The sequence below is a fragment of the Rhinoderma darwinii genome, unplaced genomic scaffold (assembly GCF_050947455.1).
Source record: "Rhinoderma darwinii isolate aRhiDar2 unplaced genomic scaffold, aRhiDar2.hap1 Scaffold_475, whole genome shotgun sequence".
Classification (NCBI taxonomy): domain Eukaryota; kingdom Metazoa; phylum Chordata; class Amphibia; order Anura; family Rhinodermatidae; genus Rhinoderma; species Rhinoderma darwinii.
Window position 1 is genome coordinate 74676 of NW_027464021.1, and position 24850 is coordinate 99525.

The 24850-nt window shown below is 42.2% G+C and overlaps 1 protein-coding gene across 1 annotated transcript; it reads right to left on the reverse strand.

The window, feature by feature from the left end:
* Window positions 1-18540: 18540 nt before the first annotated feature.
* LOC142719276 (phosphatidylinositol polyphosphate 5-phosphatase type IV-like) lies at window positions 18541-19536 on the reverse strand (the record flags this gene model as incomplete). The annotated part of the gene is made up of 4 exons (XM_075848768.1): window positions 19367-19536; window positions 19172-19274; window positions 18892-18983; window positions 18541-18665 (listed from the first exon to the last, which is right to left on the reverse strand). Coding segments are annotated over exons 1-4 (490 nt in total), but the record flags the coding sequence as incomplete, so codon positions are not given.
* Window positions 19537-24850: the final 5314 nt, after the last annotated feature.

Genomic DNA, 24850 nt, shown 5'->3' on the forward strand with positions numbered 1-24850 from the left:
GCAAAGAACGTAGTAAACCCGCTGGTCGGGACCTGGGAGCCTTGGACCTAGCACAAACCTCACAAGCGGCGACGTAGGCCTTAACATCTTTAGGTAACCCAGGCCACCAATAGTTTCTGGCAATGAGGTGTTTGGTACCCAGGACGCCTGGATGACCAGATAGTGCGGAGTCATGATTTTCCCTAAGTACCCTTAGCCGGAATTGCAGGGGAACAAACAGCTTGTCCTCAGGAAGGTTCCCGGGAGCTGAACCTTGATCAGCCGCAATTTCAGAGACAAAATCAGAATCAATAGAAGAAATGATTATACCAGGAGGCAAAATACAAGCAGGATCTTCCTCCGCTACGCGACAGTGCATCGGCCTTAATATTTTTAGACCCAGCCCTATAGGTAACCAAAAAGTTGAATCTGGTAAAATATAGCGCCCATCGAGCTTGTCTCGGATTTAGCCTCCGGGCAGATTCTAGGAAAACCAGATTCTTGTGGTCGGTAAGGACCGTTACCTGGTGCCTAGCCCCCTCCAGGAAGTGGCGCCACTCTTCAAATGCCCATTTAATGGCTAAGAGTTCGCGGTTGCCAATATCATAGTTACTCTCAGTGGAAGAAAACTTCCTGGAGAAGTAGGCACAGGGACGGAGATGGGTGAGGGACCTGGTACCCTGGGACAAGACAGCCCCCACTCCCACCTCGGATGCGTCAACCTCCACGATAAATGGCTCCATTTGGTTGGGCTGAACCAGCACCGGGGCCGAGATAAAGCACTTCTTAAGGACCTCAAAAGCCTGGACAGCCTCAGGAGGCCAGTGGAGGAGATCAGCACCTTTGCGAGTGAGGTCCGTAAGAGGCTTAGCGATGACCGAGAAGTTAGCAATAAATCTTCTGTAATAATTAGCGAACCCCAAGAAACACTGTAACGCCTTCAGGGAGGCAGGTTGGACCCATTCCGCCACAGCCTGGACCTTGGCGGGGTCCATGCGGAATTCATGAGGAGTGAGGATTTGACCCAAAAATGCTATCTCCTGGACCCCAAACACACATTTTTCGGTTTTCGCAAACAGTTTGTTTTCCCGAAGGACCTGGAGCACCTTCCTGACATGCTCAATGTGGGAGGACAGGTCCTTGGAAAACACCAGTATGTCATCAAGGTACACTACAAGAAATACCCCCAGGTAATCTCTTAAAATCTCATTTATGAAATTCTGGAAGACCGCGGGAGCATTACACAACCCAAAGGGCATGACGAGGTATTCGAAATGACCTTCGGGCGTGTTGAACGCAGTCTTCCACTCATCCCCCTCTTTGATGCGGATAAGGTTATACGCCCCCCGTAGATCAAACTTAGAGAACCATTGGGCCCCCTGGACCTGATTAAAGAGATCAGGAATCAAAGGAAGGGGATACTGGTTCCTTACAGTGACCTTATTCAAGTTACGGTAGTGAATGCATGGCCTAAGACCACCATCCTTTCGTCCCTATGAAGAAGAAGCCAGCACCTACCGGAGAAGTAGAGGGGCGAATGTAACCCTTGGCCAGGCATTCCTGGATATACTCTCTCATGGCTTCACGTTCGGGACAAGAAAGATTAAATATCCTACCCTTAGGGAGCTTAGCTCCTGGTACCAACTCGATAGCGCAATCGTATTCTCTATGAGGAGGTAACACTTCAGAGGCCTCCTTAGAGAAAACATCAGCGAAGTCCTGAACAAACTCAGGTAGCGTGTTCACCTCCTCAGGGGGAGAAATAGAATTAACAGAAAAACATGACGTCAAGCATTCATTACCCCATTTGGTAAGCTCCCCAGTATTCCAGTCAAACATGGGATTATGCAACTGCAACCAGGGAAAGCCTAAAACCAAATCGGACGATAATCCCTGCATCAACAGTACAGAGCACTGCTCCAAATGCATGGAGCCAACAAGGAGTTCAAAAACAGGGGTATGCTGTGTAAAATAACCATTAGCAAGAGGAGTGGAGTCGATACCCACTACCGGGACAGGTTTAGGCAAATCAATCAAAGGCATAGCTAGAGACATAGCAAATTCCACAGACATGATATTAGCAGAAGACCCTGAATCCACGAAGGCACTGCCGGTAGCAGACCTACCACCAAAAGAGACCTGAAAGGGAAGCAAGATTTTATTACGTTTCATATTTACGGGAAATACCTGTGCGCCCAAGTGACCTCCCCGATGATCACTTAGGCGTGGAAGTATTTCCGGCTGCTTATTCTTACGCCTAAGACAGTTGTTCACTTGATGCTTGTCATCCCCACAATAGAAGCAGAGACCATTCTTCCTGCGGAACTCTCTACGTTGTCGGGGGGACACAGAGGCCCCGAGTTGCATAGGTACCTCCGAGTCTTCCGTGGAAGAGCGAAGCAACGGAACCTCGGGAGGCATCATGGGGGAGTCAGAGGGGAAAACACAAAAACGTTCAAGTTGTCGTTCCCTGAGACGTCGGTCTAGTCGTACCGCTAAAGCCATAACCTGGTCTAGGGAGTCAGAAGAGGGATAGTTAACTAGCAGGTCTTTCAGGGCGGTCGACAGACCCAACCTAAACTGGCACCTTAAGGCAGGGTCATTCCACCGAGAAGCTACGCACCACTTCCTAAAGTCAGAACAATACTCCTCAACAGGTCTCTTACCCTGACGTAAGGTCACCAGCTGACTCTCGGCAAAGGCAGTCCTGTCAGTCTCGTCATAAATGAGTCCGAGAGCAGAAAAGAAACGATCAACGGAGGAAAGTTCAGGGGCGTCAGGAGCCAAGGAGAAGGCCCACTCTTGGGGCCCTTCCTGGAGCCGGGACATAATTATACCCACCCGCTGGCTCTCAGAACCTGAGGAGTGAGGCTTTAAGTGAAAATAGAGCCTACAACTCTCCCGAAAGGAGAGAAAAGTCCTCCGGTCCCCTGAGAACCGGTCAGGCAACTTGAGGTGGGGTTCAAGAGGTGAGGTGAGGGGCACTACCATGGTAGCGTCACGCTGGTTGACCCTCTGAGCCAGGGCCTGGACCTGTAGGGAGAGACCCTGCATTTGCTGAGCCAGGGTCTCAAGGGGGTCCATAATAGAGTGAGGGACCAGGGTAGCCTAGGTATATGGGCTTGTGATTATGTAATGGCAGGGGGGTAGGGAAACAGACAGTGAGCCCTAATCTACCCACCACTCAGTCCCTGCCTACTTGCAACGACCCGCCCCAGGCGACGGGGTACAACCGGGCGACGGTCCCTACGCTCAGTAGGTGCACGACAGACAAACAGACAAGGGGACACAAGCAAAGGGAAATGGGGCAGTTGCCCACGGCAACACCGTGAGCAACAAGAGAGGTGAACGAGCCGAGTCAAACCAGGAATGTACGAGGTATTAAACGCAGAGCAGGAGAGTAGTCAGTAAGCCGGGGTCAGTATGAAGCAAGGTCAAATAGCTAGGAGCTGCAGCAAGGCCAGGAAACCACACGAGAAGAATCACAAGCAAAGGAGGAACAGGAAAGGCAGGTATAAATAGACAGAGGGTGGGAGCTAGCTCCGTCTGGCCAGGCTGTGATAGGCTCTCCCACTCCTAAGCCTGCCATCCTGAGTGGTGGAAGATGGAGTCAGTCTCAGAGACATAGAACGAGGTGCAGACTGATTACCCATGGGCGTATACACAGAAGTTGTGCCTGACAGATCCTTTACAGTTACACCAATGTTTAAACGTTCTAACACCAGATATCATACGAAAATATTCATTTTGCAGGGTTTACAATAGAATCAGTGAATAAAATATAAAATCATTTTCAAAGAAATTTTTGAGCACATTGGGCTTTTGTCACGGTGGTGATTGTACCCCTGATTTTAACGAGATATTAATAAAGTTTACAAATTTTACTCTTTAGTCACAATCAGTGAATTGGGTGGCAAGGTGATCTGTGATTCTGGCATTGTTTTCTATAAAAAAAACTTATGGCGTTCACCATGCAGGAAAATTAATGTTAACGTTTTATAGTTGGGAACGTTAAGGAAGCGGCGATACCAAATACGTGTACTTTTTTAATGTTTTAAATTTTTCCCTATAATAAAACTTTTATTATGGGGAAAAAGGCGTTTTTTTGTTTATGTAACTTGGAACAATTTTTTTTTATTCAACATTTTTAATAACTTTTTCAAATATTTTTTTCTACTAGGGGACTTGAAAGCCTGATCGCTATTCTAATACACTGCACTACACTACATACATAGTGCAGTGTATTAGACCTGAACTAAGGATGCATGACGGTACGTATTTGCGGACAGCGTGCCTATATGCGAATGAGTCGCAGATGACTTTGGATGACTAGGGATCCGTATTTGAGTAGAATAAAAGCCATTACAGTCGTGTGCATGAGGCCTTAGAGTCCATGCTGTTTAGTTTACAGATGATTGCTTAGGCTGGATACAATTGTAGCATATTACTATCCATGAGAAGTATTTGGCTTCTTTGGGTTTTCACTCCGTGTTTTCATCCCATTACAGCAAAGGTTAAAACAGAAATTTTAGCACAAAGGATATTATAAAGTTGTATAACATTTTTTATTTTACAGTGATCAAGGTTTATTTGCAGAGAACCCCTTTAATACTTACACCCATATTGTCCAAGATTCCTATCCCTACATCAAGAGAATTAGAAATTCTACAAGTTTCAGTGTACCAACTATTCCTGTCCAATAGTGGAATGAGATGAACTGGACTTTACTAAATATATCACGCCATGAATTATTACTTATGTTACCTATAACCTCATATTTAACCCCTGACTTTTACAGTTATTTTTGGTTTTTCATTTTCGCTCTTTCCTCCCCAACTTCCAGAAGCCATAAGTTTTTATTTTTTGGTCCAAAAAAAACGTATGAGGGATTGTTTTTTGAAGTACAAGTTGTACTTTTTCACGGCACCATTTATTGTACCATATTATATACTGGGAAACGTAAAGAAAATATTTGCTTAATCGTATTGTCTCCGCTTGTAAAGGGAGTCTAATATTACATTTTAGGAAACGGATGCTTAACCCCTTCGCGCTCAGCGACATACTATTCCTTCGTGCTAAGTGCATCGTTCGCGCTCAGCGCTGGAATAGTATGTCGCGGGAGGAACGGCCATTTCGGCCATCTTCCCGACACATACAGGAGCTGTAACAGCTGCTAACTCGTACAACAGTCGCCGCAGCTCCTTCTGCGGAGACTGATCGCTGTGTCCCCGCTGATTAGCCCCTTGGAAGCCGCTTGCAATAGCGATAGCGGCTTCTTAGGGGTTAAGCTGCCATCATCGGCCCGCTACACGATAGCGGCCGGCGATGGTGGCTATAGCAACCGGACGCCTAACAATGGCATCCAGCTGTGCCATTTATGGAATCCTTGCTGTCAGTGAGTAGCTGACAGCTGTAATACACTGAACTCCGCATATAGTGCAGTGTATTAGAATAGGGATCAGGGCCTCCTGCCCTCAAGTACACTAGTGGGACAAAGTAATAAAGTTAAAAAAAGTTAAAAAAAAGTTGTGTAAAAATAAGAAAATAAAAGTTTTAAAAGTAACAAAAGTAAAAATCCCCCTTTTTCCCTTATCAGTCTTTTATTATTAATAAAAATAAATAAATAAACAAATAAACTATACATAATTGATATCGCCGCATCCGTAACGGCCTGAACTACAAAAGTATTTCGTTATTTATCCCGCGCGGTGAACGCCGTAAAAGAAAATAATAATAAACCATACCAGAATCACAGTTTTTTGGTCACTTCACTTCTCAAAAAATGGAATAAAAAGAGATCAAAAAGTCGCATGTACCTAAAAATGGTACTGATCTAAACTACCGTTCGTTACGCAAAAACAAGTCCTCACACGGCTTTCCTGATGGAAAAAAAGACAAAAACTGTATGGCTCCTAGAATAAGGCAACATAAATGTAAATGATTTTTAATAAAAATTATTTTATTGTGCAAACACCATAAGACATAAAAAAAAACTATAAACATTTGGTATCGCCGTAATCGTATCGCCATGCTGAATAAAGTGAATATGTTGTTTATAGCGCACGGTAAACGCTGTAAAAAAAATAGAATAAAAAACAATAGAAGAATTGCTGCTTTTTAGTCTCCACGCCTCTTAAAAATAGAACAAAAACTGTATTCTAGTAGTGCTGTATATCCCTCCGCCTTATTCTAGCACTGTACTGAAACGAGTTACGGAGAAACTCTCCAGGTGGCCTGAGGTACCGCTAATCGTGATGGGGGATTTTAATGCAGTGATGTCTGAAGGGTTGGATAGGTTTCATAGGGGAGGAGGGGGGCAAAGAGGAGACCTGACTGCCTTTGGAAGATTAAATGAGGAATTGGGTCTGCGGGATATTCCGAGAGATAAACTTCCAGGGGTGAGGCAGTACTCGTGTGCATCATCCACATTTCAGTCACTTTCGCGAATAGACTTGGTAGCATGCTCAGCTTCAGCAGTGCCGTACATAGCGCAAATTGAATACCTACAGAGGGCGTTGTCAGACCACTCTCCGATGGCGGTGACGATGGAAGTGGGTGTAAGGCATACCAGGAACCCCGGGAATTGGAAGCTGAATGCGTTTTGGCTAAGATTGATGGATGGCGGGGAAATACGGAACCTGGTTAAAGAATATTTAAATTTTAATACTGAGTCAGTGCTGCGAGTGGTGTTATGGGATGCCATGAAAGCATGGTTGAGGGGAGTATTCATTCAACATATTAAACGAATTAAAACTAAATCTAGGCAATTGAAGGAAAGTTTAGAGGTTCGGGTGACAGAAACAGAAGGGAGACATGTAGAAGAGGGGTCCGAGGAGACACTTAGACATTGGGTGGAGGCACAGACGTTGTTAAACTAACTAACAATGGTGGATAATAAACGATTATTCCTTAAACAGAAATATTATGAAGAAGGGGAAACGGCGGGGAGAATACTCGCTAGGATGGCAAAGCCGCATGGGAGTAATAATTTCATTCATGGCCTTAGGGGGGAGGGGGGGAGGGTGGAGACACACACACGTGGCAAATCTTGCAAATATTTCAGCGGTTTTATACTGACCTATATACATCCAAAGTGCATTACGACACACAGCAATTGGACGAGTACCTGGGAAACATTAATTTGCCTACCTTGGGCCGGGAGGACTGTGAAAGCTTGGAGGCACCTATTTCACTGGAGGAGTTGGAACAGGCGATAAGGGATATGGCAAATGAGAAAGCTCCGGGTCCAGATGGGTTACCGGGGGAAATCTATAAGGAATATGGGACGGAACTAGCGCCAGAATACTTGAGTACTTTGCAGGATAGTTTTGACAGAGGTAAAATACCAGACTCCCTATATGAGGCTACGATAGTGGTTCTCCCAAAAGAGGGGAAAGACAGTCAATTACCGGAGTCCTACAGACCAATATCCTTGTTGACATCGGATGTCAAGATTTTGGCAAAGATATTGGTGCTGCGGCTGAACAGGGTGGTAAAGCATGTTGTGCATGAAGACCAATCGGGGTTCATGCCCTCCAAATCGACGGCTGTCAACCTCAGGCGGCTGTTTTTAAAACTTCAGGCGACACCGGATGATCAAGGAGGAAGGGCGGTGCTAACGTTAGACGCCGCAAAAGCGTTTGACTGCGTAGAATGGGGGTACCTATGGCGAGTAATAGAAAAGATGGGATTCGGCCCTAACTTCGTGAAGTGGGTACAGTTGTTGTATGTGGCCCCTACAGCCCGCATACGGGTGAATAGTGCAATGTCCGAGAAATTTTCACTGGCCCGGGGTACGCGCCAGGGGTGCCCACTGTCACCATTGCTATTCGCCTTGGCGGTAGAGCCACTGGCGTGCCTCATAAGGCAGGAGGAGCATATAAGAGGCTTGCAATATGGGGAAATGGAGGAAAAAATTTCACTATATGCAGACGATATTTTAATATATATGACGGACACTGAGAATACACTGAAGGTAATAATGGATACGATCACAAGGTTTGGGGAGTTCTCAGGATTAAATATTAACTGGACCAAGTCTGCTCTGATGCCACTTGACACGGTGAATATGGTAGATACTGGAGTGGGACCCCGGATTCCGATAGTCTCTGAATTTACGTACCTAGGGGTTAAGGTGACGGCTAGGGTCCAAGACTATATGTCTTTGAATGTTTCACCACTGCTGCTCAAGGTGAAACATAAGGTGGATGCCTGGAACAGGCTCCCGCTCTCTGCTCTGCGGAGGACTAATCTAATCAAGATGATCCTTATGCCTCAAGTTTTATATATTCTTCATAACTCCCCAGTATGGATACCTAAGCACTGGTTCAGACGATTGCACAATCTCTTTCGGGATCTGGTCTGGAAAAAATGGGTTCCAAGGATTAAATTGGAGAAATTGCAATTGCCTAAAGACGAAGGGGGGGGGGGGTAGCGCTGCCAAATGCCTGGATATATTACCTGGCTGCCCAGAGCCAACAATTTAAGGGGTGGGAGGACACAGAGACCTGGGGCTCCAGTGCACGTTTATTGTCATATTTGGGGGGAGGACTCAACCCACTAGAGGGTCTGGAAGCGCATACCTTTAAGAGATTGGCGAGTGCTAAACCAACGTTACTCCTGATACATAAAATATGGTGGCAGTGCAAACAGATCCTGGGAGTGGGAATGTGTACCAAATATACTCCCCTATGGCATAATCCGGTCTTGTGGGAATTATACCAATTAGAGGGCATGCAAAAATGGGAATCGGCAGGGGTTAGGCGATTACAACACCTGTATGATGATAACGGGCTGAGATCATTTCAGCAGTTGAAAGACCTATTTCCACTGGAGCACAATATGTTTTACCAATATTTGCAGATCCATCATGCCCTACAGGCGCAGGCGCATGTGGTGGACCTGACGGTCTGTGCTCTTGGGGTCCTAGAGTATGTGGGACGGGCTGACACGACCAAAGGCCTGATCTCAATGGTGTACAGGAGCTTACTGTCCAAACACTTGGGAAACCCAATGGTGCTGGTAAAAGCGAAATGGGAACAGGATGTCGGTCCATTGACCGAGGAGGAGTGGGAGATATTAGCGTCCACATGTCACTTATCGCTCAGTCTGGCGCAAAGGAGATCACAACTCTTCCTGATACACAGAGTGTACCGCACCCCGTGGGTATTAAAACAGATGGGTATTAGAGCGGATGCTAAATGTCGTAGGTGCACGGAGGAGAAGGCGGACATATTGCATATGTTTTGGTCATGTGAGGCCCTGAGGACCCTATGGGGGGAAATATTGGACCTGATAAAGCAGGTGTATGGTTGGGAATTGGCGGCAGACCCTAAAGTTATGTTGTTGGGAGCGGTGGGAGAATTGGAGAGTGACAGAATGGCAAGCCTGGCAATTGCCAAGATATTATATCAAACGAGGAAATGCATTGCTAAACACTGGCTGGACGCGGAGCCACCAAGGATGAGGGAAATTGTAGGAATGTTGAACTATAATATCCTGATGGAGCATAAGATATTTTCTAAAAGGGGCACGGAAAAAAAATTTGAGAAACAATGGAGCAGATGGATGGCCTGTCCTGAGGTGCTGACACCTGAACTGAGCAGACTAAGGGCGAGAGTCGTCTGAGGAACTGGAGGTGATAGAGTCTGGAGTAAAGAAGGGGTGGTGGGGAAACTTGATAAGAGACATGTGCTCTGACCAGGAATGGTACTAGAAACAAACGGCGGAGATATAGTGGGGGGCTGTGCGGGGAGGGGGGAAAGGGGGGAAAGGGGGGAAGTTGGGGATTTCCTGATATGCTGTCACTATTGTATACGATGTTGGAAAATTGTAATGTGAATGTTAATGTGTTATTTCATTTCTGTGTTCGTATCAATAAAATTGGATTGTTTTAAAAAAAAAAAAAAAAAAATAGAGCAAAAACTGATCAAAAAGTCACATGCACCCCATGAAAACTACAATGAATTCCTCAAGGGGTCTAGTTTCCAAAATAGTGTCACTTTTGGGGGGTTTCCACTGTTTTGGCACCACAAGACCTCTTCAAACTGGACATGGTGCCTAATAAAAAGGAGGCCTCATAATCCTCTAGGTGGTTCTTTGCTTCGGAGGCCGGTGCTTCAGTCCATTACCACACTAGGACCACATCTGTGATATTTCTCAAAACTGGAGAATCTGGGCAATAGGTATTGAGTAATGTTTCTCGGGGTAAAACCTTCTGTTTTACAGAAAAAAAAAAGGAATAAAAACAATTTTCTTACAAAAAAACTGAAATATGTAAATTTCACCTCTACTTTGCTTTAAATTCTTGTGAAACACCTAAAAGGTTAATAAACTTTCTGAATGCTGTTTTGAATATTTTGAGGGGCCTAGTTTCTAAAATGGGGTGTTTTATAGGGGTTTCTAATATATGGGCCCCCCCAAAGCCACTTCAGAACTAAACTGGTAACTTAAAAAAAAAAAAAAAGAGGCTTTTTCTTATACCACACCCCAATGTACTGTATGGCCGTGTCCAGGATGCGTTATGAGGCAATACTTCGCTTCTTACATTATACTGATAATGAGCAGCGCCCACCCCGAGATGACCCCAGTTTTGACCGTTTGTATAAACGGAGACCCCTATTAGACCATTTTAGTGCCCGGTTTTCCAAAGCATACACCCCCGAGAATTGTATTTCTATTGATGAGTCCCTGGTCCATTTTAAAGGGAGGCTTCAATTCCACCAGTACCTGCCGTGTAAGAGGGCAAGGTATGGCGTGAAGATGTATAAGTTGTGCGAGAGTGCATCAGGATATACTTACAAGGACAGCAGTATTCAGCCCTTAGAATGCCCCCCCTTACTGGGAGTTAACGCAAAAATTGGGTGGGATTTGGTGCACCCACTGCTGGACCAGGTTTACCACCTCTAACTGGATAATTTTTATACCAGCGTCCTACTCTTCAAGTGCCTCGCTTCCAGAAGTACTGTGGCATGCGGCACTGCTAGAAGAAATCGGAGAGGCCTCCTGTGAAGGATTTGCCTGACACAGCTTCTGTGTCAATGCCCGTGGTTAATAAGCCTGCATCTGTGTCTAGGTCTGCTAGAGTGACTCGATCTGCTACCACTCAGGCTGGTAGGCTGAGGAGTGGGAGAGCCTATCGCAGCCTGGCCAGACGGTTCTAGCTCCCGCCCTTGGTCTACTTATAACTTCATTTGATGCTTGTCCTTTGCCTGTGATTCTCTTGTTTCCTGGCTCTGCTGTTTCTGCTGTTACCATTGACCTCTGCTTCATATTGACCCTGGCTTGACTGACTATTCTCCTGCTCTGCATTTGTTAACACGTACACTCCTGGTTTGACTCGGCTCATCCACTACTCTGTTGCTCACGGTTTTGCCGTGGACAACTGCCCCACTTCCCTTTGCTTTTGTGTACCCTTGTCTTGTTTGTCTGTCGTGCACATATTGAGCATATGGACCGTCGCCCATTTGTACACCGTCGCCTAGGACGGGCTGTGAAAGTAGGCAGGGTCTGAGTGGCGGATAGATTAAGGCTCACCTGTCTGTCTCCCTATCCTGACATTACACCTCCCTAAGACACTGCTTGGGCAAACAAGAAGGGGTGGAAGCAGGGCACATTCTAGCAGCAACATATTGTGTGTTAAGTACAAGGACAAGAGAGATGTCGTTGTATTGACAACAATACATGGCCATACCAGTGCCCATGTACCTGTACGAGGTACCAGTACAGAGAACCCCAAACCAGACTGCATCCTGGACTACAATAGGTGCATGGGAGGGGTGGACTTGTCAGATCAAGTCCTGAAGCCCTACAGCGCCATGCGGTGTGGTATAAGAAGCTGGCCGTGCACATCATTCAGATTGCATTGTTTAATGCGTACCTACTACATCGATGTAAAGGCCAGATGGGAACTTTCCTGGAATTTCAAGAGGTGGTTATCAAGAACCTAATCTTTAGGGACCATGAAGGGGGGCACCAAGTACTTCTGGAAGCAAGGCAACACACATCGTACCAGGGCAATACTTTCCAGGAGGAGTTCCCCAAACTGGCAAGAAGGGAAAAAGTCAAAAGAAGTGCAAAGTATGCTATAAGAGGGGGATAGGGTAAGACACAATATATCAATATGACACGTGTCCCGAAAAACCAGGGCTCTGTATGAAAGTGTTTTAAAATGTATCATACATCCCTTGATTTTCAATCTACCCCAGTTTTACTTACCATGATGCACTCCGCACAGCTTATCCCCCTCATCTTTACACTTTGGGCCCTGCTGTCTGCCCAGGCAGCTGTTAACATCCACATGTAGGGTATTGCTGTACCCGTGAGAACCCACATTACTGTTTATGGGATGTATGTCTCCGGTGGCGCATGCTGGGCACAATATATCGGACACTGAAATGGCATATATGTATAGAAAATTGCAAATCTCACTCTGCACTATCTGCTGCGCATTATCTTTTAAACAATACCTGTGGGGTCAAAATGCTCACTACACCTCTAGATGAATGCCTTAAGGGGTGTAGTTTTTAAAACGGGGTCACTTCTCGGGGGTTTCAACTGTACTGGTACCTCAGGGGCTTCTGCATACATGACTTAGTACCAGAAAATCCCCAGTAGGCCAAATGGTGGTCCTTTCCTTCTTAGCCCTCCCATGGGCCCAGTTTATCACACATTTTTTTTAATTCACAGCCCATTTCAAATAAATTCTGAGAATAAACTGTGGGGTCTAAATGGTCACAACACCCATAAATGAATTCCTTGAGGGGTTTAGTTTCCAAAATGGGGTCACTTCTGGTGGGTTTCCATTGCTTTGATACCTCTGGGGCTCTGCAAATTCGACATGGCACCCGAAAACCAATCCAGCATAATCTGGACTCCAAAGAACACATAGCGCTTCTTTCCTTCTGAGACCTCCCATGGGCCCAAACGGCAGTTTATCACCACAAATGGGATATTACCGCACTCAGGACAAATTGGGCAACAAAATGGGGCATTTTCCATGCGAAAATAAGAAATTTTGATCAAAAATGACATCTTATTGGAAAACATTTCATCTTTTTAATTTCACAGCCCAATTCAAAGACGCTCTGTGAAAAAACTGTGGGGTCAAAATGGTAACAACAACCATAAATGAATTCCTTGAGGGGTGCAGTTTCCAAAATGGGGTCACTTTTGAGGGATTCCTACTTTTTTGGCACCTAAACACCTCTTCAAACCTGGCATGCTGCCTAAAATATATTCTAATAAAAATGAGGCCCCAAAATGCACTAGGTGCTTCTTTGCTTCTGGGGCTTGTGTTTTAGTCCAAGAGCACACTAGAGCCACATGTGGGACATTTCTAAAAACGGCAGAATCTGTAAAATACATATTTAGTAGTGTTTCTCTGGTAAAACCTTCTGTGTTACAGAAAAAAATAGAATAAAATTAAATTCAGCAAGAAAAATGAAATTTGCAAATTTCACCTCCACTTTGCTTTAATTCCTGTGAAATGCCTAAAGGGTTAAAAAAAACTTTCTAAATGCTGTTTTGAATACTTTGAGGGGTCTAGTTTTTAAAACGGGAAGTTTTGTGGGTGTTTCTAATACATAGGTGCCTCAAAGCCACTTCAGAACTGAACAGGTACCTTAAAAAAAAGGCTTTTGAAATTTTCTTAAAAATATGAGAAATTGCTGTTTATGTTCAAAAAATCATGCCAATCTAAAGTAGAATTATGGGAAATGTGAACTAGTAAATATTTTGGTTGGTATAACCATCTGTTTTACAAGCAGATGCATTTTTTACTTTAGAAAAATTCTATTTTTTCTACATTTTCTCTAAATTTTGCAATTTTTCATTAATAAACACTGAACATATCAACAACATTTTACAGCTAACATAAAGCCCAATGTCTCACGAGAAAACATTCTCAGAATCGCTTGGATAGGTTTAAGCATTTCGACATTATTACCACATAAAGTTAAATATGTCAGATTTGAAAAATGGGCTCTGAGCCCTAAGTCCCGAACTAGGCTGCGTCCTTAAGTGGTTAAGCAACTATCAAATATATCAATGTTTTACATCTCCTAGCACTCTTTGTCCTAAAGTATATAATCCAGTACATATGGCGGCACGTTCCATACACTCTGTATTGTGTAAGTTGCAGCCGCGCACATAACAATTACCAGTCACACTTATGGATTGATGTTAATGATTTATTTAAGGTTTTTGTGGATCAAAATATATAATGGTAAAGATGACGGTAATACAAGATCCAGCAAAAACTACGGAATATGTCACAGTATATACTGTAGTATCAGTTAGGGGTGGAAAATCTGGATTCGACAGACACAAGAAGAGATGACATATTGTCCTGTTCTGAACCTGGTCTTCTGGGTGATATTGATGCCCTGGTGACCACATTGATGTCTCTTCTGTGACAGATGTTGTAGAAATGTTAAGTCTCGCCATTGGAATTCTTGTAAGATGGCGGATTCTGCCCTTGGTTGTTATTGGTGTTGATGTTCTGTTGATATCTGCTGACTTGTTCTGGGGGGAGAAACACACAACCCTATTAAATATTGATCATTCAGGCTGCTTGATAAATATAGAGAGGGGACACATCCAGAGGAACTTACCTTTCTATCAGCATTGATGGTGGCTCCTCCGGTGACAGGGAGCGCTATTCTCGCCAGATGTACTGCGGAATTGATGTTTATGCTGCAAGACAAATATTTGCTATTAATGTTCTATAATGTGTGTTTCTTAGCAGACACAAAATCTAGAAGACTTTTTAAGGTGATTTGAGGTAAATAAATTTCTTAATTGATCCTTGGCGTCACACTACAAACCTTGAAGATGGTTGATGCAAGCAGTGGGTCTGACCTAGAGCTGTGCTCGGTATTGGTTCAGAGTGCACAAGACCTATAGGAGGTGCACAAATAGGGTCCCAACCCAATCGTATGTAGAGAAGTATTCGGCACACAGACAAATATGATTCAAAACTTCTTTTGTTTTATTTGTATTGTATTCAAATGCCATGGGCGGAGTGCAACGTTTCGGTCCTAGAAGACCTTCGTCAGGCACTGGAACCCTGTTGGCGTGGATGTATCCTGCTGATGAGCACTGCTGTTCATATCGCGGCTTACCGCGCCAAAAACGAGCGGTAAGCCGCGATATGAACAGCAGTGCTCATCAGCAGGATACATCCACGCCAACAGGGTTCCAGTGCCTGACGAAGGTCTTCTAGGACCGAAACGTTGCACTCCGCCCATGGCATTTGAATACAATACAAATAAAACAAAAGAAGTTTTGAATCATATTTGTCTGTGTGCCGAATACTAGAGCTGTGCTCTTCAGCATGTTACCGGAACTTTCTAATATTCCGATGTTTTATGCCCCGGAGATTGTAACTGTTCCTTAGGAGTCCTGCAAGATGCCAAGTAATGTCTTCCATCAATAGCAATGTTCCTTGTATCCATCATTTTTGCTTAGAAGCTAATGCATCATAAAATCCAGTTGTTCCATCCATTCAGATGACCGGTTCCTTTAGGAAACTCATTGTACTATACTACATACATGCTTACAGTTGGGGAAGTTGTTCCCCAAAGCCCACAACCTTCATTCAGAAATGAAAACGTGTCTAAATACAAGGAGTTGGAATTTTAAGATTGAAAATACTTATTTACACTTTAGTTAAATTAGTTGATAAAATAAATTACAGATACAGAGGAAAACCTAAGAGATGGAAGAACATTTTCACCGCAAACATAATAGACAACTACAAAGCTCTTACCTGTAAGGACATGAACAGATGCAGCTACTTTTTTTGTCCTTTCCTCCTAATGCCCGTTACATAGATTTTACGATCAAAGCGTCCACCAGCCAAGGGGATGCTGGAATGAGAAATATATTTATGTAAGACATATGATAATGTTAGCAGGTAACCACACTTTGCTTAGTTTCACATCCTATAATCCTCCAGTACTGTCACCAAGGTGTACAGCCACCTGCCCAAAGTGTGAGCTCTGGCTATAAGGACCATGTAGTAATGACGGCTACTGAAAGTATCATACCAACAACATGGAGGAAAACATGACTTACTCATCTGAACCGGGCCTGATCTTTACTTCAAAGATGCCAAAAACAGGTCGGTGGTCTGAGGTCTTCAAAACAGGGCAAGAGTCGTATCTCAGGACTCGCACATCTGCCTCACATTGGCTTTTAAACAACACCCTGTCCTGTAGAGGTCATGAAAATAACAAATATCATTAGTGAAATCATATTATAATAGATTATTAAACTGCAAAACAACACAGACCTAAATGTTGGGCCTACTTTATTTATATTGCAGAATATTGAGACTTTATTGCATTTTAGGTTTGACTTGGTCACACAGATTTCATTAAATAAGTATCCTTGACCCATACTGGGCAACGACATATTACACTGGGAAACTGTGATGACAAACTCACTACATAAAAGTAAAATTAACTGAAAGCTTTGTTCATAAGAAATTACTCTTCCAGCTATAAAAATAACAATTCATTACATTGGGGGAGGGGATTCATTATATAATGGGTGCTCTGGCCCATGGATTCTATTGTCTCTCAAGCTCTGTAGACCTGGAAATAAGATATCTTACCGTATATGATGGAATTCTCTGCTTTGCTGATGTATCATAGGTGTCTGTGCCAATGTCAAACTTATATGTAGGAAGGAAATCAATGGTGTGCTCCTTGAACCCTAGAAATATGGACCCTTAAGTTGAAAGAAAAAAAAGTAGTCAGTATTAAAAAAAAAAAGGAGCAATTGATAATTTTAGCACTATATAAGAATTTGGGGAACATATCAACCATCATGTCAGTGATTTGTATTAATCTGTGGAAGTGGTTGTGGTATTAAAGGGGTTTTCCAACTTCTAACAACTAATGACATACTCACCAGATAGGTCATCAGTACATGATCTGTGGTGGTCCGACACCCGGACCCTGCACTAATCAGCTGGTCCGGTGCCTTTGAGCACCGGACGTACATGCCGGATGCAGTTGGCGCCGGCCACGGAATTGCAGCCGAGCTGCAGTACTGCAACTCTGCTCCTATTCAAGTGAATAGGAGGCAGACCTGCAGTTATGCATCATGGCAGCTATGCTATGTAAGGAGCCAACTGCTACCGGCTCCGTACATAGCATTGTGTGGCATAACATCCGGTGCCCGCAGGCCTCTGGAGCAGCTTAACGGTGCAGCGTCCAGGTGTCGGACCCGCACCGATGATATACTGATGACCTATCCGGTGGATAGGTGATCAGTTGTCAGAAGGTGGAGAACCCCTTTAATGAAGGTTGAGGAGTGATAGAGATCTGTCTACTAGTAAATATACCATTGTTCTTGGCTTCATTCAGATGGTCGTGTTTGAGGAGACTGGACATATCTTTTCCTTCGATCTTCTGCAGAAGAGATTCCACATTTTTTCTGTCCTCTTTAAGTTGAAAATTGAGGTCTCCAAACCAAAACACCCGATCAAAGCGGCTGGTGACGTCCACTGTAGAATAAAAATAAATAAAAAAATTATAGCACATGACTGCATTAGACTCAACGGAGACAAATAGAGAGATAAAAGGATCCATAGGTTCAACCACATAAGTAATACTCACAGGCATTGGAGTTGATTCTTTCCGGAATAATTTGAGGCAGACGGAGACCCTCAGTAATGGTTTTATAGTCCTGGATCCTCTTGTTGACTGCCCCAACTGCCAACAAAAAAATACATATTAGCAGTGGCGGATGATCATATGGGCGGCCCCAATCGCATATTATTTTCAAAAAAACACATTGCAGCGCGCCACCGCCGCTAATGGAGAGGAGGGGTGGGTGTGAGGGATTATACGGCCGCACCGTCCGCCCTGCTGCCTCTCAGAGGGGGAGGCGGCGCAACTGAAACCAGCCGCCGCCACCCCCTCCTGCACTAATTGTACCTGCGTGTATCTGTATTACTGGCCACTCACAACATAGAATGAGATTGATAGATTAGAAAAAGTTTGATCAAACTGGAACAAACCTTTTATTTTTACCAAAACATAAGTACAGATCTCTTGATATCATCCCATATATTTCAGTTAATTATCAAATAGCAGCAATTTTATACAAAGTAAAACTGTACATGGTCATATATTAATATTGTAAATACTTACATCTCAGATGTGAATTAATAAAAAGGAAAGATGTTCCAAAGACGGTGAAGGCAACACCCAAGGCTCCTTTAGTTTTCACATGGTGGAATAGCCTGGTTGTTACATGGGTGTGCTCTACCTCTGTATAAGAAATTAAACACAAAAAGACGGGTCAGTGGTTAAGAGTACTACATGCAACAATGGAATAGCAATTATTTCCAATTAAACTATGGAAATATTACTAGAACATAATTTCATACTTTGTAACTGTGGTGTGAACTTTTAGATCTCCAATACTCAGAAGTCAAGAATCTGAGAGCCAAGCTCTTAGGCATCTAAGTCTAATAACTAAATAAGATGTTCCAGCTAATGACTACATTCAAGACTTCTTATGTAGACGTAGGAATGTGAATCTTACCTGAGCAGAACCAGATTAGTTCCCGTCGAACAAAGATGGTGAGATACAGGACTCCGAGCCCGGAGGAGTGGTATAATACATAGTGTGGTCCAAGGGTCTCCTGTAATTTTATCTCCCATTCCCGTCTACAAGAAGACACAATTTCAGATTTACATATTAATAAATGACACAAGATTAAGATACTCAACTCATCTGTATCAACACTCCATATAATAATAACCTCTGGGGATACATTTTGAAAATTAAGGAGTGATAATACAATAAGTAGAGCATTGAGAGAGAATTTGTATCAGCCGCCCTGCTGTCCATCTGCAGTCATAGGCTGGTGTAAGACAACCTGAGAAGACTTACCTGTTTGGACATCCTTCCTGAATGCCAATAACATAAATGTCTTTCGTATCATCTGATGGTAACAGCAGATCCTCCACATTTTGCGGGTAATCCTGTTCAAAATATACAAACATTAATATTGTATACAAAGAGCGCCAACTCAACTGACATAGGGTAGAATATAACCTGTCTATGTGATATTCAACTACAAACTAAAGAGACATGGTTACTGGCCCATTTCATCCAACTTGAGCTCGGGCACACTGATGGGTCACAATAAATATTGTACATTACTTCTCACCTTTCCCTCCATATTCCAGGTGGCAACATATAGTCTCAACCGTCTATCTGGGAAATAGCGATCCAGTTCTCTAGCGCCGATCACAGCGCTGCTGCCAACGTTTCTGTGAAGATATGGGGAGAATTAAAGATCTAGTGACTGTTATACCACAGCTCTGGATATCTGAGCAATGTATGAGAATTATTAGTTACATACCTTTTACGGATATTTTTGGAGCGCAGGCGGGTCAGCAGGCTGAATGCGCTCTTCTTGGTGTTCTTTGACGTAATGTCACAATATTTGCTGTGACTAAGATCGCTGGATTTTTCATCTGCCATATCTTTGATGACAGAAAACTTCTGGAGCGAGATGTTAGGCTCCTCCATAGTTGGTATGTCTCCCATCAGATTTCCTTCATCAGGAATTTGGGAGACGTGATATTTCTTAGATTTTTTCCAAAAGGGCATGGTTGTTTAATGCCCGGGTGCAAAACTGCACCAATGTCCTTGGTAGAAAACCAGGAGACAGTCAAGATAGAATTTGACTAATCGCCTCTAGTTCTCCGAAAATAGGACAAATCGCTAACCGTATAAGCAACACAGTAAGTAACACAGTGTCAATCCAACAGCAAGACCTAGAAAGACCAGAAAACTATAAGGGAGTCGTTACTTGTGATGAAACTAGCTGGAAAAATTAGTTATTAAATAGGGTATTCCTATAACAGAATATTGTCAATCATAAGTGTCAGAGGATCACATGACCTGGGAGCCCCTGTTGATAACATTGTATTAGGTTTGGAAGCTGAAACAATGTATTGGTTGTTAAATTGACCATATGGCATTTTAAAGGGTTGAATTTTTTTTAATATTAATTGATAACCAGAATTTAGAACCTAAGTAATTGGAGTTAGTAATAAATACTTTTTATTGTTATCTTTTTTATTGTTATTATTATTATTATTATGATTATATACATAATTATTAATTTCAATTGTTAATAAGGACACGTTTCCAGGGGATTAGCACTATCCTTCTACAATTTAGTCTGACGAATGCTATTAGGCTGTTTATTCCTGGACTTACTAATATTTTATTACTAAAAAAAATAAAAAATAAAAAAAAAGCAATACTCCTTATAATCATTTATTTATGTACATGATTCAAACATCAAATAGTTTAAATCTTGTAATAAAACCAATACTACCATAGACGCAGTAAGAAACACGGCTATCTAGACTCATCTCAAGACATCACAATAGCAGCACATGATGTAGGTTGGTTGCATAGCCATAGCAGCTAATATTCAGGATTGACCTGATATATAAATAGTATAGTCTACAGACAGAAAACCTAAACTTCATAAATATGAATTCCCTTATAAACATTTATTATGAGAATTACTGGTGTTATAAACTGGAGGGTGTGATAATAAGTTCCCAGAGATTCACATTCTTTGCTTTGTGGTTGCTTTATGAATCTACCAGCAGAATACAGACACCAATTTCTGTCTGCAATCTGCATTCTGTCTATGGAGCAGATGTGACAGGCCACAATATTGCTATTTAAGCAATTTCCTAGTGTATAAGTATGCCAAATAAAAAACAAAAATAACACGACAAACACTAGAATTACATGTAAGAATCCAATATTCATAAAGAGACTGATAGATGAGACTGTTCTAGAGACGTAGCAATGATAAAGTACTTACCGTACCGGTCACATCCACCTGATAAATGACAGCCCTCTGGCCAGCACTATACTTTATACCTAAGCTCGGTGACATCACAATAGATATACACTCGGTACACTACAGTATATGGCCAAAAGTATATGGACACCAATGGTTGAGACACTGATGTTGGGCAAAAAGGTCTGGCTCGCAATTGCCTTTCCAATTCACTCCAAAGGTTTTGTTGGGATTGAGGTCCGGGTTCTGTGCAGATACGCAAGTTCCTCCACATCGAACTTGTCAAACCATGTCTTTAGGGAGCCTCTTTGTGCACAGGGGCACAGTCATACTAGGACAGGAAAGGGTCTTACCCAAACTATTACCACAAAGTTGGAAGCATACAATTGTTTAAATAGTCTTATTAACCCCTACTGGAAAAATGGGGATTTAATCCAACCCCTTACAAACAATCCAGACCATTATACAAACTTCACTCCATTTTATAATAGGCACTATACAGTCCAGTAGGTAGCATTCTCCGGGCAGGCACAAAACGCAAATTCGTCCATTAGATGGCCAGATAGTGAACCGTGATTTATTACTCAACAGAACATGTTTCCCATGCTCCAAAATTCAACAGCGACGTGTTTTACACCCATCCAGCTGATTATTGGCTCAATAATTAGGAGAGGTGTCCAAATACTATTGGCCATATAGTGTAGGTGGATTACCTAACTACACTCGTTATAACTTACAGATCTTAATATGGCATTTTCAATGGCTTTTACATGTTTTTTTTATATTACTTGATCAAAATTCTGAATGTTATTACATTGTGTTAATGTGTTAATTTATGGAATTATTTTTAGGGAATTTACACTAATATAAGGACTTACTACATAACAGTCCCCTAATATGACCATACTGTAATTTCTCCTTTACAATCGAGAGACAAAATAAGTTCTCAGGGCTGCAGGGAACCAAAATGATGTGCTGTTACCCTGCAAATCTATTATCGGCTGAATGTAGGCTGCCATTTCTTACAGCCTGTGTTCTTTCTATGATATTTAAGCAATTCAATTGTATAATGAAACAAAAAAAGATATTACAACCTCTAATAAACCATATCTTGAAGACATGGATTCAATGTTCCTAATATAATGGATCGATCAGAGTCAGGTACAGATAGAGAAATGATAGAGAACTTACCGGTCACATCCAACTGAGTGACAGCTCTGTGACCAGCATCATTGCATATACACAAGCTCTATGACATCACAATAGATGCTTTTATGACCTCACCCATAATTTGCATATTTCAAGTATAGATTTACCATCATTAATAGTAGTGACATCACAATAGATATACCCGGCGTGAGCTGCTTTTATGACCACACACATAATTTGCATATTTCAGTATGGCTTTAACAATATTTTTAATGTTTGATTGTTATTTATATTTTGAATGTAGTTTCTATATTCATAATGTTTCCGTGGACAGACTCTTACCCAGTACTGCCAAGACAGGAGATCAGGGATAGAATTAAAACCCATAATAAATTGTAAAAGTCGGAGATATGGTTCAGTCTTGGTGCATGGAACTTGTAATGTTCATCTCTCACAGTTGGTTTAGTGTGTGTCTAGTTATTACAATCTGGACGGATCTGCAGCTGCTGAACATCTGATAGATAATAATTTCTGTCTGTGTGACATTGAGGAAACAATTAATATTATATTAAAATACATAATCTTTGTAATAAATATGATTAAAAACCTGAAGACCCTCATAAGGTGCTGGGGCTCTGCACCAGTAAGAACATCCTACATGCTGCATCTCCTGTGCTCAGCTCTCGAGGGAATAAAGAGGTGGTAAGAATCGATCTATTCATCCTGAGAGGAGACGGTCAGACCTGATGTGAACGTATTCAGCATAAATAGCTCAGAGATAACTGCACATAATCTCTGCCAGTTGCTCTCCTGTTCTAAAAAGTAGATCTGTGGCACCAGAAGGCGGATAACTTCGGGAACCAACTAAGTTGGAATAGTATATAGATCATAGGCCTCCCAAGAGGGGGTAGAAGACCAACACCCAGATGTATTCATGAAAAATGGCTGCATGATAATTTTATGGATACCACATTCTCTGCAGCATTTGAAGTCAAGAGGACCAAAGAATTCCTGCCTGGTCTCTTAATCCGGGTCACTCCTAAAACCATTGCTGGCCCATTAGGTAAACTGTAAAGACAGGGAGCGACATCAAGAAATGCTTAAGTGATTTACAAATGTCTCATGTCCTCATCATCCAATGGTTGCCAGTGAACCTCATATAACTACAGTATGTATGAAACCCATTAATACCTGAGAAATCCACAGCATGTAGAAGGTTCAATGTGTTTCTTTTATTAGTCATTAATTAAGTGAATAATTTGTCATAATAATGTTTATCGGGCATAAATGTTTCTATATTTCTCAAGTTAGCGGAGTTATATGTGATCCCAGAAATGCACCAATTATCTTTCTAAGCCAAGCTTCGTTTTTCTGATAGAGAGTTCATTCCCTGCTTCCCTTTACACAGCTTTATTGAAATAATAAAATTCTGGGTGCCTGCAGGTACAACTAGGGCAGCTTTCTGTATATGGATTTACTGCATGTTGCATTGCACTAAGTGGAAGTTATATAAATTTATATACAGCAAACAGTACACAGTGACAGCTGCAGAAAGCAGGAATTGTATTATTCAAAGGGGTTATCTGGGTTTTTAAAACTGATGGCCTGTACTTAGGCTGTCAATATTAGAGCGGGGTGGGTTCGACTCTTGTCACCCTCGCCGATCAGCTATTTGAAGGGTCTGCAACCCTTGTATGAGAGCTGCAGCCTCTTCATTGTTTTCATGGTTTACCTTCTCGTTCGTATTAGCACGTGCTGTTACATTTCTAGTGGCTGTGTACGGTATTGCACCCCTGTCCCATTAAAATTAAGGGGTCTTGTTAGTAATTGAATTATAAAAGCTGTAAGGTTTGGAATCTTAATTTATATAGGAGTCCTGTTTAAATTCTGAATTTATATAGGGGTCTGGTCTGGGGTATGAATTAATTCTTGTTACTTAAAATGCTGGGAATTGCTGCAGAAGCAATCGGCCAAAATAGTCTGGGCAGCAGACTCTGCATTTATTATGGCAAGTCGTCATAACAATCTTGGCTGGAAAGGGAAGAAAAGGAAAGAGAACGTCTACAATCAGCGAAGACGTCACCTGTGAGTCACTGGATTTAATGAGGACATGTCAATCCTCCAAACATGTCTATTTTAGCAAATGTTTGTATGCTTTTACCTATCCAAGCGATTGTAAGATTCTTCTCTCGTGACACATTGGACTTTGTTACTGGTAAAACTTGGTAGATACATTCAGTATTTATTTGTGAAAAACACTAAAATTTTGCGAAAATTGCGAATTTTTACAAATTTCTATGTATCTGTTTGTAATACATATGGATATACCACACAAAATAGTTACTAATTAACATTTCCCATATCTCTATTTTAGATTGGCATAGTTTTTTGAACATCCTTTTATTTTTCTAGGACGTTACAAGGCTTAGAACTTTAGCAGACATTCTCACACAAATTTCAAAAGGCTGTTTTTACAGGGACCAGTTCAGTTCTGAAGTGGCTTTGAGGGGCCCATACAATACAACCCCCCATAAAGCACTCCATTTTAAAAACAGTACCCCTCAAAGTATTCAAAACAGCATTTAGAGATTTTCTTAACTCTACAGACCTTTCACAAGAATTAGAGCAACGTAGGGGTGAAATTTACAAATTTCAGGTTTTTTTGCAGAAATACATTTTTAATCCTTTTTTCTCTGTAACACGGAAGGTTTTACGAGATAAACACAACTTAATATTTATTGCCCAGATTCTGCAGTTTTTAGTGTGCTAATTTACTGAAGCACAGGCCTGAGAAGCAATATAGTGCCTAGAGGATCTTGGGGCCTTCTTATTATTAGATTATATTTTATGTACCATGTCAGGTTT